Genomic DNA, 22,627 nt, shown 5'->3' with positions numbered 1-22,627 from the left:
GTATGTTGTTCCCACGGTGTCTATTAAAATCTACCCAAACCAAAAAACGTGGATAGATGGCAGCATTCGCGCAAAACTAAAAGCGCGAACCACAGCATTTAACCATGGCAATGTGATTGGCAATATGATTGAATACAAACAGTGTACTTATTCCCTCCGTTAGGCAATCAAACAAAGCAAAACGTCAGTACAGAAACAAAGTGGAGTTGCAATTCAATGGCTCAGACACAAGACATATGTGGCAGGGTCTACAGACAATCACGGATTACAAAGGGAAAACCAGCCACGTCACGGACACTGACGTCTTGCTCCCAGACGAGCTAAACACCTTCTTCGCCCGTTTTGAGGATAACACAGAGCCACCGACGCTGCCCGCTCCCAAGGACTGTGGGCTCTCGTTCTCCATGGCCAACATGAGTGAGACAATTAAATGTGTTACCCCTTGCAAGTCTGCCGGCCCAGACAACATCCCTAGCCGCGTCCTCAGAGCAGGCGCAGACCAGCTGGCTGTAGTGTTTACAAACATACTCAATCTCTCCCTATCCCAGTCTGCTGTCCTAACTTGCTTCAGGATGTCCAGCATTGTTCCTGCACCCAAGAAAGCAAAGGTAACTGAACTAAATGACTCACTTCTGTCATCATGAAGTGCTTTGAGAGGCTAGTTCCCTGACACCCTAGACCCACTTCAATTTGCTTACCGCCCCAATAGATCCAGCAAAGCTGTCATCAAGGCAAAGGGTGGCTACTTTGAAGAATCTAAAATATGATTAACACTTTTTTGGTTGCTACATGATTCTATTTGTTATTTAATAGTTTTGATATCTTCACTGCAATGTAGAAAATAGTAAAAATAAAGAAAAACCCTTGAATGAGTAGATGTGTCCAAACTTTTGACTGGTACTGTATGTGAGAATGCTTTTTATCGACTACAGCTCGGCCTTCAAAACCATTGTTTCACCACAAAGCGCACAGCCCTGGGACTGAACTCTTCCCTATGCAACTGGGTCCTGGACTTCCTGATGGGCCGCCCCCATATGATGAAGGTAGGCAACATTACCTCCTCCACATGGGGGCCCCACAAGGGTATGTCCTCAGTCCCCTCCAGTACTCAATGTATACCCACGACTGCATGGCCTCACACAGTTCCAACTCCCTCATCAAGAGTGCTGACGACACGACAGTAGTAGGCCTGATTACCAACAACGATGAGATGGCCTACAGGGAGGAGGTAGGCACTGACGGTGTGGTGCCAGGTAAAAAACCTCTTAACGTCAGCAAAACAAAGGAGCCGATTGTGGACTTCCGGAGGAAACCGGCTGGGCACGCCCCCCATCCTCATCAATGGGGCCGCTGTGAAGACTGTCAAAAACTTCAAGTACCTCAGTGTCCACATCTCCAAAGAGCTGAAATGGTCAAACCACACTAACACTGTGGTGAAGAAGGAATGACAGCCACTCTAACCTCAGGAGGCTGAAGAAATTCAGCCTGTCCCAGAAGGCCCTCACATCAAAAACATACAGTCGGACTACATCACAGTCTGGTACGATGACTCCAACGCCGCTGACCGCAAGGCTCTACAGAGGGTGGTACGCTCATCTGAACGCACCATTGGTTGCACAATGCCTGCTCTCCAAGACACCTACCAGACCAGGTGTCGCAGGAAGACCAAGAAGTTTATCAGGGACCTCAGCCACCCGAGCCACGGCCTGTTCTCCCCGCTTCCATCACTCAGATGCGGGAAGTACAGGAGCATCATGGCTAAAAATAACAGACTGACCAATAGGTTCTACCCCCAGAATAGCCACCACTAGCCAGCTACGTGCTCTCAATGACATACTCTGTTTGTAAAGTGGTGTTATTTCCTCTGTATTGACAGTAGAGAAAAAAATGTTACACTCCCATAAAGCTGAGACTCTCCTCTTTTTTTAACAACAGCATCAGTAGTTTTTTTTTTAAACGGTCTTTCACACAATTACATTTTGAAATGTTGCTCAACTGTCAGTATGCTTGCACGTATCAGAATACATCTCTCCCTTCACTACATGTTTAAATAGGTGAGCGGAAGTGAGAGCCAGGACAAAACAGGGGCAGGGCAGATACATTCATTGCAGGAAGCAGATTAATTAAAGCACATTATTGTTGACCAAATAATGGCTTTTAGAGCCAAAACATCTGCAGGAACTTGTGTAGCCTAATCACCGAAATGACAGGTGTACGCACATTTGCTTCGATAAGAGGGCAATGTTTGTGTTGTCTATCAAATTGTATAGGCTTATTAGGCTACAATTGCTAGGCTACTATAGGCTACTATTGCCTATTGGCTACTATTGCTACTTTTTAGGCTACTTATTATTGCTCTCATCTCTCTTCTCTGGCAACGGACCGACTCGCACTGGCACACGCACCGGATGTGCGCACACAGACATGTGGTTGGATAGCTCTTCAACATCATCGAAAGTGTGCCTCAGGTATTATTTGATGTTCAATTTTGTGTATTTTTTTTGCCGTGGTGGCAACAATTAAAACCTCTACAGGATCGGTGGGTCCCCAACAGGGCGGTTGAGCTAACGTAGGCTAATGCGATTAGCATACAAGTTTGTAAGTAACAAGAACATTTCCCAGGACATAGACATATTTGATATTGGCAGAAAGCTTAAATTCTTGTTAATCTAACTGCACTGTCCAATTTACAGTAGCTATTACAGTGATATAATATCATGCTATTGTTTGAGGACAGTGCATAGTTATGAACTTGAAAAGTTATTAATAAACCAATTAGGCACATTTGGGCAGTCTTGATACAACAGTTTGAACAGAAATGCAATGGTTCATTGTATCAGTCTAAAACTTTGCACATACACTGCTACCATCTAGTGGCCAAAATCTAAATTCTGCCTGGGCTTTAATAGTACATTATGGCCTTTCCCTTGCATTTCAAAGATGATGGTACAAAACCAGTACAAAAAAAACACGTTTTTTTCTTTGTATTATCTTTTACCAAATCGAATGCGTTATATTGTCCTACATTAATTTCACATTTCCACAAACTTCAAAGTTTCCTTTGAAATGGTATCAAGAATATCCATATCCTTGCTTCAGCTCCTGAGCTACAGCTAGTTAGATTTGGCTATGTCATTTTAGGCAAAAATGGAAAAAAAGTGGTGGATCCTTAGCAGCGGCACAATATAAAGGAAACACTCTAGTCCTCTCCGTCACATTTGTTAAGACGTTTGAATACTGAATTTAAGACATTTTAGGATTTAATAAGGCTTTTAAATCAGATAAATTCATTTAAGACTAATACTTTTTAAGGACCCGGGGACACTTAAAAATGGCACTAATAGGACAAGTTAATGTAACAGACAACTTACATGCACATGGCCTTGTTGTCATCAAAGTAGCATGTTCCGCCATTTATACACTGGCATGGAGGGGGCATGGTGGGTGGGGGGTCAAATCCTGACAGAGGTCAGAGTTCAAAGGTTAATACATGGTCAACACTAGTCAGCACAATTTCAGCACAATTTCCTTTATAGTGTTACATTCTGTTTAAGGTATTACATCATATCCTGTCTCTGCCCAATACTAAAGTTTGGAACAGTGTCTCAAAAATATGTATTTTTGACCCACCTACAGCTATTCCAATTTTGTTGTGGCACACAAAATAGATTAAAAACCTAATGTAGCTAACCACAACAGTCAAACCAAGAGGAACAAGATACAGATCATTGACATTTACAATACAAGACAGAGTCATCAGTCCAAGATGGAGGAGGCTATGGTACCTGCATCACAGTCTGTGTTGCTGCCAGAGACAAAGCTGGATCCTTCAGGGCAGGCGCAGGTGTAGCCTCCAGGTCTGAGCAGACACAAGTGACTACAGGTCCCTTTACAAGGGGTTTTCACTGACAGACACAAGTAAACAATGTCACTTAAACCTAGACAGCATTTTAATTTATTCTCAAACAGGAAACACAAGAGATGTTTGAAGTGTCACTCACTGCCTATTGAGTTGTATCTCTGCTGCTGGTACACACTGATCTGGGTGAGCCAGGGCCCAGCGGTGAGCAGCTTGGTCTTGGTGCCACGGCCAAACTTGTCCTGCCGGAACACTTCCCCTTTCTCCTGCGTGCTCCAGTAAATGTGGTCCTCAAACACACTCACACTGAAAGGGTACCGCACATCTGGGCCCACAGAGACAAATGACAGGGGTTAGAAATGACAGGTTACCGATGAAAGAAAATAGGGTTAGAAACCATGAACCACCTTAAATTTCTGTTCATTTTCAGACCTATAAGTAGTCCAATGTCAAAACGAACCAATTCTCCACACACTTAGATTGAGTGTAATGTCCCTTTAAAGAATTAAAAAAGCATGAAGTTTGAATAGTAAGTCAGCCGACTGTCACAGAGAGGCAGGGCAATCGTATGATAGAGTTTTGTACAAGTAAAGCAAACGATAAAAAATAACACTATTTTCAGGTCATGTGTTTCCCTCCACCCCATTGTGTATTACTCCGCCCTCCAGCCTCACCAATATACAGTGCAGTGCGGCGGTCTTCTCCGGAAGGTAGCACCGACTCAATGCGACTCTCCTTGGCATCGGACCAGTACACCCGGTCACCGTTGGCGTAGTCGATTGACAGGCCTGTGGGAAAACCCAGGCCGTCGGGCACCAGGACATTCCGGTGCTGCCCGTCCAACCATGAGTACTCGATCCTGGCCGCGGTTCCGCGGTCCGCCCAGTACAGCATCCTGGATGAAGATGGTAAAGTGGAAAAGGAAAATGAGGGATAAGTGTTTCACCTTCAGTAGATTTATTTTGCAAGGGGATTTTCAGACGTCAGATTTTTTTGTCCAAAGAATTCCGAGGTCAACGACAAATATGACCATGTCTCATCCATGACTGCTTGCTCGTCAATTGTGAAAACTGTCGTACTGCGATGATCCATCAATTTTGCAGTTGAAACCAGTTCACAGTTTCTATGTGTATGAATTTTTTGGGACAAAACAATTGTGAGCCTCTCGAAGCATCATCCACAGCTTCCAATACAAGTCCCAGACTCATTGCAGCCTACAATGATTCTCACCCCAGTCGAGGATTGACAGCCACAGCAGAGGGATGGTCAATGTCCGTCTTGACCAGGTGCTTCCTGTAGCGCCCGTCCAGCATGGCCACCTCTACCCTCTTGACTCTCGAGTCCGCCCAGTACAGGTTCCTATTCACAGGAAAATAAAGAACGTGTTATGTTATGTCCCAAACATGTTATAGCACTGCATATCAAAGTCATTCATAGCCATTAACATAAATATAACAAGTAACGTGTAGATACCACTGCCATGACAATTTCAGTGATCGATATATATTAGCTAACAGATTACATTACATTTCCATAATGTGAACATTTCAGAATATGAATGAAACACAAAACCACACAGTAGGGGAGTATGCCCAGTTCTTCATTACAAGGGAAGCTGAACAACAAACAAACAAATAAGTAAATAAAAGAGGCGCAGCCATGCCATCCTACCTTCCGACCCAGTCAACAGCGATGCCATCTGGTGTGGTAATGTATTTGATGCCCAGGTCGACAGCGGCGGCAATATTGTTGCTATTGTCATCCACTGTGGGTATATATGCCCTCTTGATGGCGCCTGCCGCATTGTCCTTCCCCTCCACCGTGAAATACACCATACCTGAGAAAGACGCGGAGAGCTTACTCAGCTCTCTTTTAACGCGGAGACCTTATTTTTGTCAGGATTATTATTTTGCATCACTTAGTCCCGTTTGAATATAATTAGTAACTTTTTTATGATATTGATGACAATTAAGGTTTTCCATGTAAGTTTAACTAACATGTTAAACATGTATTTGAATATGCATTCCTGACTTTGATGAGTAAAGTTTCTTTGGAAGCATAATGTTTCTTTGTTTCTTTGTAAATGAAAAATGAAAAAATAAATTACATTTAAAAAAAAAAAACTAATAAAAGAGTATTTTTAGTATTATCGTAGCTATTTTGTCTGGGTCATAGGAGGCAGCTAATTTTGTTTGTGTGACATACTGAGTCCAGTGTTGTTGTGGTCCCAGTCATAGTCCAGAGCCATGATGTGCTCCTGCTCCTCGAGGAAGTCATGGTAGGCCTCCATCTGCAAGTTGAACTTCCGGATACGGATATTCTCTGGGAGCAACAGGAGTGGCCCGGCACCTGGTAAGTTTGTGTTGAAGTAGGAAAGAGTTCATTTTTTAAGTTTCCCCATAAAACATTTCTCCATAAACATCGATAAATGAATAGCAACTGTAATAACAACAATATTGTTACTCTTTGTTCATAATAGTGTATAATATTATGGAGATTATTTTGAAATCCCAAACAGTCCATTTATAGGCCTAAACAGTACTAAAATGAGATAGAAACAACAAACTGTTAATTTGCAAATTAGACAACTGGTCTTTAATTAGCAAAATACTTAGCAATTAGCATATTTCTAAAGCAAAGCTTTCTCAGTTCTAAACAACAGTATGGTAGAGGTGTGAACTCACCCTCAGCTTCACACTGGTTGCCATTGCCCACTTTGCGGTACCCGGGGGCACACTCACAGTCGTACCCGCCCTTGGTGTTCTTGCAGACCTGCGGGCAAGTCCCATGTACCTCACACTCGTTGATATCTGGGGAAAATTTCGGTAGAAAGTTAAGTAACTATATGTGCTTGTTATTGTTTATAGGGTAGCAAGGTCTAGGTAGGGGTGGGTGGATGTCAGGAAGTGATTTTGCCCTCCATATTGTAAACGTGGACTTAAATATTATTTTCTAAGCAAAACATGTTTTGGACAAAGAATTGACCAATACTGTATATAACCACAAAAAGGAGTTGTACTAATGCTGCTTTTTTACCACAAACACTTTGATTCATGTTCTTTCAGAGGGTTATCTACGCTGCGTTGATTGTGTTTCGTTGTTTTCAGTGAACAACAACTCTACAAGGAAGAGATGGAACGAAAGCAACGATCCAGTTAATAAACAATATTCATGTTGCTTATGTCTGTGTGGGTGTAGTCTAAGTTGAATGTTGTTTAAGTGAATTCTGGAGTGTGTGTGGCATGCATGTATCGTGATAGGTCAACATATTTTAAACGTGTATTTGTCCATATATAGACACATCCTATGAGTTTTAATCAAATCAACTATATGCACTGAGCTTGTCTGGTGCTTTAAGCGCTCTGTCTGATTAAATAATTAACCTAAGGTCGATGTCCGCGCCCTCGTGGAAATCAAACTCGCATGGTACAAAAATCCCCATTAAAGTCTGTCAGTTTAATCTAGAGATATCAATTTGACATTGGACGCATTTCAGTCGACCGCATCCGCCTAAGTAACACTTCCGTAGCTGCAGTGAAAGGTGATAGAACTAGAGAAGATCGGTATACTCACAAAATAGTCTGTAGCGTCCGAATGGTTTGGCCTAGGAACTATTATGACCCCTCTATGGAAAGACGAGAATCTTGCTCTATGACACCCCCACAAGCGTCTTGGGACTCATCTGCAGTCGGTACAACCGATTTGCCAACGTCTGTCTGTAGCGCCCAAACGGTTTGGGCTACACACTAATATGACCCCTCTGTGTAAAGGTGAGACTCTTGTTTTGCTCTAGGCCTCAAAAGACTAGTCTGAAGGTCCCATTGTACTAGTTGAAACAAAACAGTATATGGACACTGTTTAGTGACAAAAATAAGGGGTTAAATACATGTACAAAAAATACAACAAAATGTTTCCTGATCTTTCTTACATCTCTGAGATATAGGACAGACACTTCAGAACAAACGTCATTTAGGTTTTTTTCGGGGGACTATCTGCTGTTCCATGTAATGAATCTGTTATTCAATGCGTTTGAATGGGCTAATAGCAGTAAGGCCCAAAAATTATTTTTATAATATTTTTTGTAATATATTTTTTTGATACTTCAAGGCGTCTTAAAATTTAAAAAATCAAATAGCAAAATTATCCTTGGTATGACTTTCTTAAAACAATTCCATTTATCTTAAAAACTACTAACCCTGCTAATGATAATGACATTACTTATAACGATGATCATGAAAATAACAATAACAAGGAGATCAAGAAAAGGAGGCTTATTGTTATTATAAATATTATTTTCCTGACAATTTGGAACAGTATAAAACACTAAATAAACAAGCAATACCAGAGAGTCTGTTCTAATGAAAAAAATTATAGCACAGCAAATATTAAAAACAGCCGAATTTGTGAAATTGTTTATCCGACATGTTGTCTTGCATGAGGCTTGGTACTCACGGGAATCAGTAGGCTGTTAAACAAACACTCAAACAGGCAACACAAGCAGGATCTGTCTTACTTCTGTAGATAAACTATATATAGATGATTAAAAAAACAGGCACATTTAACAGTTAGGCTATTGATTATAGACCTAATTAAGTTTGGGTTTCCTCTCTCCTCACTTTTCTTAGACAATTAAGGCAAGGGCTGTTTTCTCGTCTCCTAACTCTGCTGCTGCCTCCACCACATTGTTCTCAACACCAATATACTGGTTAACTTTGCTATTGTGCACATAGCAACATGGTCTAGGAAAAGGCACCAATTCAAAGGCACGCTCATGTTTCAGAACAGCGGACAGCAACCACTATCAAACGAGGGAGAAAGCGCATTTTTTATAAAATATATTTTTAAAATTATTAGTGTCGTACCATTGTCCTTAACCATATGCAATTTCAGTAGCACATGCCTTAGTGATGGACTGCGCCATCCCCACAGCCTCCACAATGGAGTAGTCCACTCAGATAGGTGTCTTGTACATCATGATTATTATTTTTTTGCTCAACTAAAGAAATCTCGGTCAAACAACAAACAGCCTATCGACCAGATGACTAAATTGGGTCAACCCTAGTGAGAATGTCTTTATATGTGTGTACCTATGCAGTTGAAGGTGCTGTCCGGGTCCACTCTGTATCCAGGTCTACAGGAGCAGATGAAGCCGGTCCTGTTCAGGTGGGTACACTCGTGCTGACACAGTTTCTCCTCACAGGTCCGGTCATGGCCAAAATCTGAAACAGGGCACACAATGAGTCACTTTCTCCATTTGTCTAAATCAGCTTTTGATAGGATCACAGTAATAAACAATTGTTTAAAGTGAAGGATTCTGGTTCAGGCTATGAAAGTAGGATTAAACCCAATCCCCGAGGCCCACCAGCCATTCTATAATTTAGTTGTACTCCAACACTTGCACACCCGTTGCTGATTAGTTCACTAGTTTCAGTGGTGTTTGAATACATCAAATACATGGAATTGCGGTGGAGAAAAGTTGAGGTAAATTACCTACATTACATAATAGATCATGTGAAGACAGCATCTGCATAAGGACAATGCATCTTCACTTATACACTTATACATTTAGTTTGTCAAATATGTTGTTTAATTCCGCCCAAAGTGTGTTTCATTTCATTCAAACCTTGCTATACAAGTACCATCAACTTCACCTTCAACAGTTTCAAGTGTTTGTCTTTTCAGTTTGAGTGTGTTGATTTTCATTACTGTGTTAATTATTGATCTTAGTTATTGTGTGTTGCTTTGGAATGGTGTCTGTTTGAACAGTGTAGGAGACATACTTAGTGAAAGGTGGTAGACATGCTTTTATGCTCTGCAGGAAAGTTTGTTGATTTTATAACCTTTAGCATTGTTTTTTATTTTTGTTTTTTATTTCACCTTTATTTAACCAGGTTGGCCAGTTGAGAACAAGTTCTCATTTACAACAACTGCGACAAGATAAAGCAAAGCAGTGCGACACAAAACAACAACAACAAGGTTACAAATGGCATAAACAAAACGTACAGTCAGTAACACAACAGTAAAAATGTACAGTGTGAGCAAATGTAGAAGATTAGGGAGGTAAAGAAATAAATAGGCCAGAGGCGAAATAATTACAATTTAGCATTAACACAGGAGTGATAGATGTGCAGATGATGATGTGCAAGTAGATATACTGGAGTGCAAAAGAGCAAAAAGATAAACAACAATATGGGGATGAGGTAGTTGTGTGTGCTATTTACAGATTGGCTCTGTACAGGTACAGTGATTGGTAAGCTGCTCTGACAGCTGATGCTTAAAGTTAGAGAGAGAGAGAGACAGAGGGAGCTACAAGTCTCCAGCTTCGTGATTTTTGCAATTCGTTCCAGTCGTTGGCAGCAGAGAATTGGAAGGAAGAGCGGCCAAAGTAGGTGTTGGCTTTGGGGATGACCAGTGAAATACACCTGCTGGAGCACGTGCTACGGGTGGGTGTTGCTATGGTGACCAGTGAGCTGAGATAAGGTGGGACTTTACCTAGCAAAGGCTTATAGATGACCTGGGGCCAGTGGGTTTGGCGACGAATATGTAGCGAGGGCCAGCCAACGAGAGCATACAGGTGGGTAGTATATGGGGCTTTGGTGACAAAACAGATGGCACTGTTTGCTGAGTAGAATGTTGGAGGCTATTTTGTAAATGACATCGCCGAAGTCAAGGATCGGTAGTATAGTCAGTTTTACGAGGGTATTGACAGTGATGAGGGGTGGTCGTTTGACCGCGGACCCATTACTGAGGCAGTGATCGCTGAGATCCTGGTTGAAGACAGCAGAGGTGTATTTAGAGGGCAAGTTGGTCAGGATGATATCTAAGAGGATGCCCATGGTTACGGATTTAGGGTTGTACCGGGTAGGTTCCTTGATAATTTGTGTGAGATTGAGGGAATCTAGATTAGATTGTAGGACGGCCAGCTTAGATTGTACATATCCCAGTTTAGTTCACCTATCAGTACAAACTCTGAAGAAAGATGGGGGGCAATCAATTCACATATGGTGTCCAGGGCACAGCTAGGGGCTGATGGGGGTCTATAACAAGCAGCAACGGTGAGAGACTTGTTTCTGGAAAGGTGGATTTTTAAAAGTAGAAGCTCAAATTGTTTGGGCACAGACTTGGATAGTATGACAGAACTCTACAGGCTATCGCTGCAGTAGATTGCAACTCCGCCCCCTTTGGCAGTTATATCTTGTCGGAAAATGCTGTAGTTGGGGATGGAAATGTAAGAATTTTTGGTGGCCTTCCTAAGCCAGGATTCGGACATGGCTAAGACATCAGGGTTGGCAGAGTGTGCTAAAGCAGTGAATAAAATAAACTTAGGGAGTAGGCTTCTGATGTTAACATGCATGAAACCAAGGTTTTTATGGTTACAGAAGTCAACAAATGAGAGGGTTAACCTCGACATCACCAGAGGAATAGAGGAGGAGTAGGATAAGGGTATGGCTAAAAGCTATAAGAACTGGTCGCCTAGTGCATTTGGAACAGAGAGTAAAAGTGGCAGATTTCTGGGCATGGTAGAATAGATTCAGGGCATAATGTACAGACAAGGGTATGGTAGGATGTGGGAACAGTGGAGTAAACCTAGGCATTGAGTGACGATGAGAGGTTTTGTCTCTAGAGGCACCAGTTAAGCCATGTGAGGTCACCGCATGTGTGGGGGGAGGTGGGACAAAAGGGCTCTCTAAGTAAGGCATGCTGGGCAGGGCTGGGGGCTCTACAGTAAAATTGTTACGTGCGTGAATGAGGACCCAAAAGCGAATTAACGTAAACAGAGCTTCTTTATTAACAAAACAAACGTAGGCTCAGATGGACCGGCAGATTCCGACAGGACAGGACAAGGTTGCAGCAAACATGACGATAGTCTGGTTCAGGCATGAATAACACAAACAAGAATCCGACAAAGACAGAAACAAAAACAGAGAGAGATATAGAGGACTAATCAGAGGGAAAAAGGGAACAGGTGGGAAAAGGGGTGACGAGGTAGTTAGGAGGAGACAAGGAACAGCTGGGGGAAAGAGGGGGAGAAAAGGTAACCTAATAACGACCAGCAGAGGGAGACAGGGTGAAGGGAAAGGACAGAAACAAGACACAACATGACAATACATGACAGTACCCCCCCACTCACCGAGCGCCTCCTGGCGCACTCGAGGAGGAAACCTGGCGGCAACGGAGGAAATCATCGATCAGCGCACGGTCCAGCACGTCCCGAGAGGGAACCCAACTCCTCTCCTCAGGACCGTACCCCTCCCAATCTACTAGGTACTGATGACCACGGCCCCGAGGACGCATGTCCAAAATCCTACGGACCCTGTAGATGGGTGCGCCCTCGACAAGGATGGGGGGGGTGGGGGAAGACGAGCGGGGGCGCGAAGAACGGGCTTGACACAGGAGACATGGAAGACCGGGTGGACGCGACGAAGATATCGCGGAAGAAGAAGTCGAACTGCGACAGGATTAATGATCTGAGAAATACGGAACGGACCAATGAACCGCGGGGTCAACTTGCGAGAAGCGGTCTTAAGGGGAAGGTTCTGAGTGGAGAGCCAAACTCTCTGACCGCGACAATATCTAGGACTCTTAGTTCTACGCTTATTAGCAGCCCTCACAGTCTGCGCCCTATAACGGCAAAGTGCAGACCTGACTCTCTTCCAGGTGCGCTCGCAACGTTGGACAAAAGCCTGAGCGGAGGGGACGCTGGACTCGGCGAACTGAGATGAGAACAGCGGAGGCTGGTACCCGAGGCTACTCTGAAAAGGAGATAGCCCGGTCGCAGACGAAGGAAGCGAGTTGTGGGCGTATTCTGCCCAGGGGAGCTGTTCTGACCAAGACGCAGGGTTGCGAAAAGAAAGACTGCGTAAGATGCGACCAATAGTCTGATTGGCCCGTTCTGCTTGACCGTTAGACTGGGGGTGAAAGCCGGAAGAGAGACTGACGGAAGCCCCAATCAAACGGCAAAACTCCCTCCAAAATTGAGACGTGAATTGCGGACCTCTGTCCGAAACGACGTCTGACGGAAGGCCATGAATTCTGAAAACATTCTCGATGATGATTTGTGCCGTCTCTTTAGCAGAAGGAAGCTTAGCAAGGGGAATAAAATGAGCCGCCTTAGAGAACCTGTCGACAACCGTAAGAATAACAGTCTTCCCCGCTGACGAAGGCAGTCCGGTGACAAAATCTAAGGCGATGTGAGACCACGGTCGAGAGGGAATGGGAAGCGGCCTGAGACGGCCGGCAGGAGGGGAGTTACCGGACTTAGTCTGCGCACAGACCGAACAAGCAGCCACGAAGCGACGCGTGTCATGCTCCCGGGTGGGCCACCAAAAACGCTGGCGAATGGAAGCAAGCGTACCCCGAACGCCAGGGTGGCCGGCTAACTTGGCAGAGTGAGCCCACTGAAGAACGGCCAGACGAGTAGGAACGGGAACGAAAAGAAGGTTCCTGGGACAAGCGCGCGGCGACGGAGTTTGAGTGAGTGCTTGCTTTACCTGCCTCTCAATTCCCCAGACAGTCAACCCGACAACACGCCCCTCAGGGAGAATCCCCTCGGGGTCAGTGGAGGCTACTGAAGAACTGAAGAGACGAGATAAAGCATCAGGCTTGGTGTTCTTAGAGCCCGGACGATAAGAAATCACGAACTCGAAACGAGCGAAAAACAGCGCCCAGCGCGCCTGACGCGCATTAAGTTGTTTGGCAGAACGGATGTACTCAAGGTTCCTATGGTCAGTCCAAACGACAAAAGGAACGGTCGCCCCCTCCAACCACTGTCGCCATTCGCCTAGGGCTAAGCGGATGGCGAGCAGTTCGCGGTTTCCCACATCATAGTTACGTTCCGACGGCGACAGGCGATGAGAAAAATACGCGCAAGGGTGGACCTTGTCGTCAGAGAGGGAGCGCTGAGAAAGAATGGCTCCCACGCCCACCTCTGACGCGTCAACCTCGACAACGAACTGTCTAGTGACGTCAGGTGTAACAAGGATAGGTGCGGATGTAAAACGATTCTTGAGGAGATCAAAAGCTCCCTGGGCGGAAACGGACCACTTAAAGCACGTCTTGACAGAAGTAAGGGCTGTGAGAGGGGCTGCCACCTGACCGAAATTACGGATGAAACGACGATAGAAGTTCGCGAAGCCGAGAAAGCGCTGCAGCTCGACGCGTGACCTAGGGACGGGCCAATCAATGACAGCTTGGACCTTAGCGGGATCCATCTTAATGCCTTCAGCGGAAATAACAGAACCGAGAAATGTGACGGAGGAGGCATGAAAAGAGCACTTCTCAGCCTTCACAAAAAGACAATTCTCTAAAAGGCGCTGGAGGACACGTCGAACGTGCTGAACATGAATCTGGAGTGACGGTGAAAAAAATCAGGATATCGTCAAGGTAAACGAAAACAAAGATGTTCAGCATGTCTCTCAGGACATCATTGACTAATGCCTGAAAGACAGCTGGAGCGTTAGCGAGGCCGAAAGGAAGAACCCGGTATTCAAAGTGCCCTAACGGAGTGTTAAACGCCGTCTTCCACTCGTCCCCCTCCCTGATGCGCACGAGATGGTAAGCGTTACGAAGGTCCAACTTAGTGAAAAACCTGGCTCCCTGCAGGATCTCGAAGGCTGAAGACATAAGAGGAAGCGGATAACGATTCTTCACTGTTATGTCATTCAGCCCTCGATAATCTATGCAGGGGCGCAGGGACCCGTCCTTCTTCTTAACAAAAAAAAAAACCCCGCTCCGGCGGGAGAGGAGGAGGGGACTATGGTACCGGCGGCAAGAGCTACAGACAAATAATCTTCGAGAGCCTTACGTTCGGGAGCCGACAGAGAGTATAGTCTACCCCGGGGGGGAGTGGTTCCCGGAAGGAGATCAATACTACAATCATACGACCGGTGTGGAGGAAGAGAGGTGGCCCTGGACCGACTGAACACCGTGCGCAGATCGTGATATTCCTCCGGCACCCCTGTCAAATCACCAGGCTCCTCCTGTGAAGAAGAGACAGAGGAAACAGGAGGGATAGCAGACATTAAACATTTCACATGACAAGAGACGTTCCAGGAGAGGATAGAATTACTAGACCAATTAATGGAAGGATTATGACAAACTAGCCAGGGATGGCCCAAAACAACAGGTGTAAAAGGTGAACGAAAAATTAAAAAAGAAATGGTTTCGCTATGATTACCAGAAACAGTGAGGGTTAAAGGTAGCGTCTCACGCTGAATCCTGGGGAGAGGACTACCATCCAGGGCGAACAAGGCCGTGGACTCCCTTAACTGTCTGAGAGGAATGTCATGTTCCCGAGCCCAGGTCTCGTCCATAAAACAGCCCTCCGCCCCAGAGTCTATTAAGGCACTGCAGGAAGCTGACGAACCGGTCCAGCGTAGATGGACCGACAAGGTAGTGCAGGATCTTGAAGGAGAGACAGGAGTAGTAGCGCTCACCAGTAGCCCTCCGCTTACTGATGAGCTCTGGCTTTTACTGGACATGAAGTGACAAAATGACCAGCAGAACCGCAATAGAGACAGAGGCGGTTGGTGATTCTCCGTTCCCTCTCCTTAGTCGAGATGCGGATACCTCCCAGCTGCATAGGCTCAGCACCCGAGCCGGCAGAGGAAGATGGTAGTGATGCGGAGAGGGGAGCAACGGAGAACGCGAGCTCCTTTCCACGAGCTCGGTGACGAAGATCAACCCGTCGCTCAATGCGAATAGCGAGTTCAATCAAGGAATCCACGCTGGAAGGAACCTCCCGGGAGAGAATCTCATCCTTTACCTCTGCGCGGAGACCCTCCAGAAAACGAGCGAGCAAAGCCGGCTCGTTCCAGCCACTGGAGGCAGCAAGAGTGCGAAACTCAATAGAGTAGTCTGTTATGGATCGATTACCTTGACATAGGGAAGACAGGGCCCTGGAAGCCTCCTCCCCAAAAACAGATCGATCAAAAACCCGTATCATCTCCTCCTTAAAGTCCTGATACTGGTTAGTACACTCAGCTCTTGCCTCCCAGATTGCCGTGCCCCACTCACGAGCCCGTCCAGTAAGGAGAGATATGACGTAGGCGACACGAGCAGTGCTCCTGGAGTAAGTGTTGGGCTGGAGAGAAAACACAATATCACACTGGGTGAGGAACGAGCGGCATTCAGTGGGCTCCCCAGAGTAACACGGCGGGTTATTGATTCTGGGCTCCGGAGATTCGAAAGCCCTGGAAGTGGCCGGTGGATCGAGGCGGAGATGGTGAACCTGTTCTGTGAGGTTGGAGACTTGGGTGGCCAGGGTCTCAACGGCATGTCGAGCAGCAGACAATTCCTGCTCGTGTCTGCCTAGCATCGCTCCCTGGATCTCGACGGCTGAGTGGAGAGGATCCGAAGTCGCTGGGTCCATTCTTGGTCGGATTCTTCTGTTACGTGCGTGAATGAGGACCCAAAAGCGAATTAACGTAAACAGAGCTTCTTTAATAACAAAACAAACGTAGGCTCAGATGGACCGGCAGATTCCGACAGGACAGGACAAGGTTGCAGCAAACATGACGATAGTCTGGTTCAGGCATGAATAACACAAACAAGAATCCGACAAAGACAGAAACAAAAACAGAGAGAGATATAGAGGACTAATCAGAGGGAAAAAGGGAACAGGTGGGAAAAGGGGTGACGAGGTAGTTAGGAGGAGACAAGGAACAGCTGGGGGAAAGAGGGGGAGAAAAGGTAACCTAATAACGACCAGCAGAGGGAGACAGGGTGAAGGGAAAGGACAGAAACAAGACACAACATGACAATACATGACAAAAATAACACAATAATAACTAACCAAAACAACAATAGACAAGGCATATTGACATAAGGGCATTGGCATGTAGGGTCCAATGAGTCAGGGAGCCTTCGGTAGCCACTACTACGCTAGGCGAGCTGGAGACATGGCGATTCAGAGCTAGTGGGGCGGGAATAGCAGATGGGCTTCGGCAACGTCGCAACGGAAAAGCCTGCTGAAAACACCTCGGGCGATTACGTCGGCAGACCAGTCGTGATAGATCGGTGGGGTTCCGTGTCGGCAATAAAGGGTCCATGCCAATTGGCAAAAGAGGTATAGTAGACCAAGAATTAGCTGGTAGACCTCTTTGGCTAGCCGGGAGAAGGCCTAGCTCGAAGCTAGCTCAAGGCTAACTGGTGCTTGCTTCGGGACAGGTGTGTTAACCAGCAATAGCCACTCGATTGCAGCTAGCTAGCTGTGACGATCCGGTGTAATGGTCCAGGGCTTACTGCAAGAATCCGGTGATGAGGTAGAGAAAAAGCAGTCCGATATGCTCTGGGTTGATATCGCGCTGTGCAGACTGGCAGGTATTGACCGAGCTGAAGCTGGCTGGTGTCCGAGTTAACGGTGAAGACCGCTAGCAGGGGCTAACTGACTACTAGCTAGTTAGCTGGCTAGCTTCTGATGGGGGTTCCGATTCTAAAGTATAAAAATAGCAGAACCGTATGACATTGGGTGAGGCGGGTTGCAGGAAAGTATATTCAGTTCGTAGATGGAAAGTGAGATTAAAATATATATGGAAAAAAGCGAGGAAAACGACCATTTACACAGGACAAGACAAACACGTCCGACTGCTACGCCATCTTGGATCAATCGCCTGTATTTTAACCAATTTTTTAACCCATCTGTTTTACAATAATTATTTACAGATTTAGAAAATGTTTCCAGTCCATTTACCATTTTAATAAGCCTCTTAGTGTGCATGGGTACGGCCAGTTCCTTCACAGATACAGTTGAAGTCAGTCGAAGCATACATACACCTTAGCCAAATACATTTAAACTCAGTTTTTCACAATTCCTGACATTTAATCCTAGTAAAAATTCCCCATTTTAGGCCAGTTTATTTTAAGAATGTGAAATGTCAGAATAATAGTAGAGAGAATGATTTATTTAATTTTATCACATTCCCAGTTGGTCAGAAGTTTACATACAATCATTTAGTATTTGGTAGAATTGCCTTTAAATTGTTTAACTTGGGTCAAACGTTTTGGGTAGACTTCCACAAGCTTCCCACAATAATGACAGAGCTGGTGTAACTTAGTCAGGTTTGTAGGCCTCCTTGCTCGCACACGCTTTTTCAGTTCTGCCCACAAATCTTCTATAGCATTGAGATCATGGCTTTGTGATGGTCACTCCAATACCTTGACTTTGTTGTCCTTAAGCCATCTTGCCACAACTTTGGAAGTATGCTTGGGGTCATTGTCCATTTGGACCCATTGAGATGTTGCTTCAATATATCCACATAATTTTCCTTCCTTATGTTGCCATCTATTTTGTGAAGTGCACCAGTCCCCCCTGCAGCAAAGCACCCCCACAACATGATGCTGCCACCCCCATGCTTCACCGTGTTCTTTGGCTTGTTCTTTGGCCTTTTTCCTCCAAACATAACGATGACCATTATGGCCAAACAGTTCTATTTTTGTTTCATCAGACCAGAGGACATTTCTCCAAAAAGTATGATCTTTGTCCCCATGTGCAGTTGCAAACCGTAGTCTGGCTTTTTTATAGAGAGGTTTGGAGCAGTAGCTTCTTCCTTGCTGAGTGGCCTTTCAGGTTATGTCGATATAGGACTCGTTTTACTGTGGATATAGATACTTTCGGACCTGTTTCCTCCAGCATCTTCACAAGGTCCTTTGCTGTTGTACTGGGATTGATTTGCACGTTTCACACCAAAGTACGTTCAGCTCTAGGAGACAGAACGTGTCTTCTTCCTGAGCGGTATGACGGCTGCGTGGTCCCATGGTGTTTATACTTGCGTACTATTGTTTGTACAGATGAACGTGGTACCTTCATGCGTTCTACAATTCTTTAAATCTGAGGCTGATTTCTTTTGATTTTCCCATGATTTCAAGCAAAGAGGCACTGAGTTTGAAGGTAGGCCTTGAAATACATCCACAATTACACCTCCAATTAACTAAAATTATGTCAATTAGCCTATCAGAAGCTTCTAAAGCCATGGCATCATTTTCTGTAATTTTCCAAGCTGTTTAAAGGCACAGTCAACTTTGTGTATGTAAACTTCTGACCCACTGGAATTGTGATACAGTGAATTATAAGTGAGATAATCTGTCTGTAAACAGTTGTTGTAAAAATTACTTGTGTCATGCACAAAGTACAGGTCCTAACCGACTTAAAGAACTATAGTTTGTTAACAAGAAATTTGTGGAGTGGTTGAAAAACTAGTTTTAATGACTCCAACCTAAGTGTATGGAAACTTCCGACTTCAAATGTACATTGCAGATCATGTTTACTCATTTGTAATGTATCAACAATGTAATACAAATAATTATGAGCAATGGGTTTTGCTCTCTCAGAAGATTCATGTTGTGAGAGAGTGATGTTGAACTCACTGCAGCCTATCTCGTCAGTGAGGTCCCCACAGTTGTCATTGTGGTCACACACATAGGGCAGGGCAACACACTGTCCATTGGTACATTTGAACTCCTGGAGCGTGCAAGGAGCCAGGGTGGGCTCACGGCCTGTAAGGAAACACACACACACACATGCTAGGATGAGCACACACACACAGACGCTAGGATGAGCACACACACACGCACGCTAGGATGAGCACACGCACACGCTAGGATGAGCACACGCACACGCTAGGATGAGCACACACACACACAGGCACACAAATATTTAAAACACAATCAAAAGGTGCATTCAAGTCTTAATGTATTTTTTGTCTCATCCTGTTGTACCCCCAAAATATTACAAAACTACCTAAATTCATAACAGCAATCTCGTCTAAAAATAATTTGCCTAGATCGATTTTTATGCCGGATCGTACAACAATGAAACAAATAACTACTTTTGTTTTATCTCTAATATTGTTATTTCAATAGTGATAAATGCTGCCCCTCTTGCCTTTCACCCTTACTTCGAGATTAAGTCACTGAGTGCCTGTCCAACTGCACTTTAACATAGAGGGTCATCTAACAAAGTCATTATCTATGGAATGTTCGGGAAGATTCCATTGGAAAAAGTACACTGAGCGTACAAAACATGCTCTTTCCATGACATGACCAGCTGAATCCAAGTGAAAGCTATGATCCCTTATTGATGTCACCTGTTAAATACACTTCAATCAGTTTAGATGAAGGGGAGGAGACAGGTTAAAGAAGGATTTTTGAGACAATTGAGACATGGATTGTGTATATGTGCAATTCAGAGGGTGAATGGGCAAGACAAAAGATTTAAGTGCCTTTGAACGGGGTATGGAAGTTGGTGCCAGGCGCACTGGTTTTGAGTGCTCCAAGAACTGCAACGCTGCTAGGTCTTTCATGTTCAAGTTTCCTGTGTGTATCAAGAATGGTCCACTACCCAAAGGACATCTAGCCAACTTGACACAACTGTGGAAAGCATCGGAGCCAACATGTGCCAGCATCCCTGTGGTAAGCTTTCGACACCTTGTAGTCAGTCCATGGCCCAACAAATTGAGTCTGTTCTGGGGGCAACAGTGGATTAAACTCAATATTAAGAAGGTGTTCCTAATGTTTTTTACACTCAGTGCATATTGCAATACATTTTCAAATATAAGGGCTGTGTTCACTGAACCTTGACCTAATGAATATTTGGGTTAGGGATACGTTCACGCAAACATAATCATAATACTATTTGCATAAGGGCAAATAAGTCATAAGGGCTGTTTTAACTAAACCTAGATAAACCCCAATATGTTGCACTAGGGCTATGTTCACTTCACTAAACATCACTACAGGTTGCATTATTTCTGTGTTTATTGAACCTAACCTCCACAACATATTGCATTAGGGCAGCATTCACAAATGTTGCGTTGGGGGTGCGTTGCTTACAGAGGTCCTCCTTCTCATCACTTCCGTCCCCACAGTCGTCCTTCTGGTTACACAGATTCCCAGAGTAGATGCAGTAGCCGTTAGCGCAGCGGAACCTAGATGGCATCTCACAGGTGATGTTCACTGGCAAACAACACCAAAGGAGGAAATGGGTATTAATTAATTTGACAAACATACACACACACACACACACGACTGTATTTCTACAGTATTATTGGTTGCCCTGAGCCCTATACTACGAATTTAGTGAGGTAAATTTGGTCAACTCTGGATAACCGATGACACGAAAGTGGCTCACTTTTTCAATTATAATGAATGAAGGGTTTGAGCCGTGAGTTGGGGACCAATCAAATTAGATTCCCTCCGTTTGCAAAGAGTGCATCATCATCCCATCAGACGACTGATTAAATATTTCATTAATCAAATGTTTTTGTGTGTTAAAATTATAAATATTCAAATACATACAGTGGGGTCTGAAATCATTGACAGCCTTGATAAAGATGAGCAAAAATGACTGAAAAAAACAATGAATATACTGAGGGCTTTATTTTCGGCTGGCGGTAGGAAGTGCAAGTGTCAAACGCATATTAGTTTCAAATCAAATGTTATTAGTCACATGCGCCAAATACAGTGAAACGCTTACTTACAAGCCCCTAACCAACAATGCAGTTAAAAAAAATACGAATAAGAAATAAAAGGAACAAGTAATTGAAGAGCAGCAGTAAAATAACAATAACGAGAGTATATACAAGGGATACCGGTACTGAGTCAATGTGCGGGGGCACCGGTTAGTCAATAAAAAAAGTGGTCAGATGAAGCAAATGCTAAGCTACAGGACAGTTTTGCTAGCACAGACTGGAATACGTTCCGGGATTCTTACGATGGCAATGAGGAGTACATCACATCAGTCATTGGTTTCATCAATAAGTGCATCGATGACGTTGTCCCCACAGTGAACGTACATACATACCCCAACCAGAAGCCATGGATTACAGGCAACATCCGCACTGAGCTAAAGGATAGAGCTGCTGCTTTCAAGGAGCGGGACTCTAAACCGGAAGCTTATAAAAAATCCCGCTATGCCCTCCGACAAACCATCAAACAGGCAAAGCGTTAATACAGGACTAAGATCATATCGTACTACACCAGCTCCGACGCTCGTCGTATGTGGCAGGGCTTGCAAAACCATTACAGACTACAAATGGGAAGCACAGCCGAGAGCTGCCCAGTGACACGAGCCTACCAGACAAGCTAAACTACTTCTATGCTCGTTTCAAGGCAAATAACACTGAAAGGCATGAGAGCACCAGCTGTTCAGAACGACTGTGTGATCACGCTCTCAGCAGCCGATGTGAGTAAGACCTTTAAACAGGTCAACATTCACAAGGCTGCTGGGCCAGACAGATTACCATACTGCGAGCTTGCGCTGACCAACTGGCAAGTGTCCTCACTGACATTTTCAACCTCTCCCTGTCCGAGTCTGTAATACCAACATGTTTTAAGCAGACCACCATGGTGCCTGTGCCCAAGAACACTAAGGTAACATGCCTAAATGACTACCGACCCCTAGCACTAACATCTCTAGCCATGAAGTGCTTCGAAAGGCTGGTCATGGGTAGGTAACAACCCATCTGCCAAGCTGATACTCAACACAGGGGCCCCTCAGGGGAACGTACTCAGTCCCCTCCTGTACTTCCTGTTCACTCATGACTGCACGGCCAGACACGACTCCAACACCACACCGTCATTAAATTTGCCGATGACACAACAGTGGTAGGCCTGATCACAGACAACTACAAAACAGCCTATAGGGAGGAGGTCAGAGACCAGGCTGTGTGGTGCAAGGACAGCAACCCCTCCCTCAACGTGATCAAGACAAAGGAGATGCTTGTGGACTACAGGAAAGGGAGGAACCGAGCACGCCCCCATTCTCATCGACGT

At 44.8% G+C, this 22,627-nt stretch overlaps 1 protein-coding gene across 1 annotated transcript in view; it reads right to left on the bottom strand.

The window, feature by feature from the left end:
* Positions 1–22,627, bottom strand: part of lrp2b (low density lipoprotein receptor-related protein 2b) — a 94,543-nt gene that overhangs the window by 6,000 nt on the left and 65,916 nt on the right. The window contains exons 47-57 of the mRNA XM_021565420.2: positions 20,687–20,809; positions 19,223–19,351; positions 8,947–9,078; positions 6,544–6,669; positions 6,065–6,208; positions 5,531–5,696; positions 5,090–5,218; positions 4,534–4,754; positions 4,002–4,184; positions 3,786–3,905; positions 3,372–3,459 (exon numbers count right to left, since the gene is read on the bottom strand). Of these exons, the coding sequence (XP_021421095.2) occupies positions 3,372–3,459; positions 3,786–3,905; positions 4,002–4,184; positions 4,534–4,754; positions 5,090–5,218; positions 5,531–5,696; positions 6,065–6,208; positions 6,544–6,669; positions 8,947–9,078; positions 19,223–19,351; positions 20,687–20,809 (1,561 nt within the window). The remainder of the gene's footprint in view (positions 1–3,371; positions 3,460–3,785; positions 3,906–4,001; positions 4,185–4,533; positions 4,755–5,089; positions 5,219–5,530; positions 5,697–6,064; positions 6,209–6,543; positions 6,670–8,946; positions 9,079–19,222; positions 19,352–20,686; positions 20,810–22,627) is intronic.

Source organism: Oncorhynchus mykiss, chromosome 16, assembly GCF_013265735.2.
Source record: "Oncorhynchus mykiss isolate Arlee chromosome 16, USDA_OmykA_1.1, whole genome shotgun sequence".
NCBI lineage: Eukaryota > Metazoa > Chordata > Actinopteri > Salmoniformes > Salmonidae > Oncorhynchus > Oncorhynchus mykiss.
This window is presented reverse-complemented; position numbering and strand designations above follow the sequence as displayed.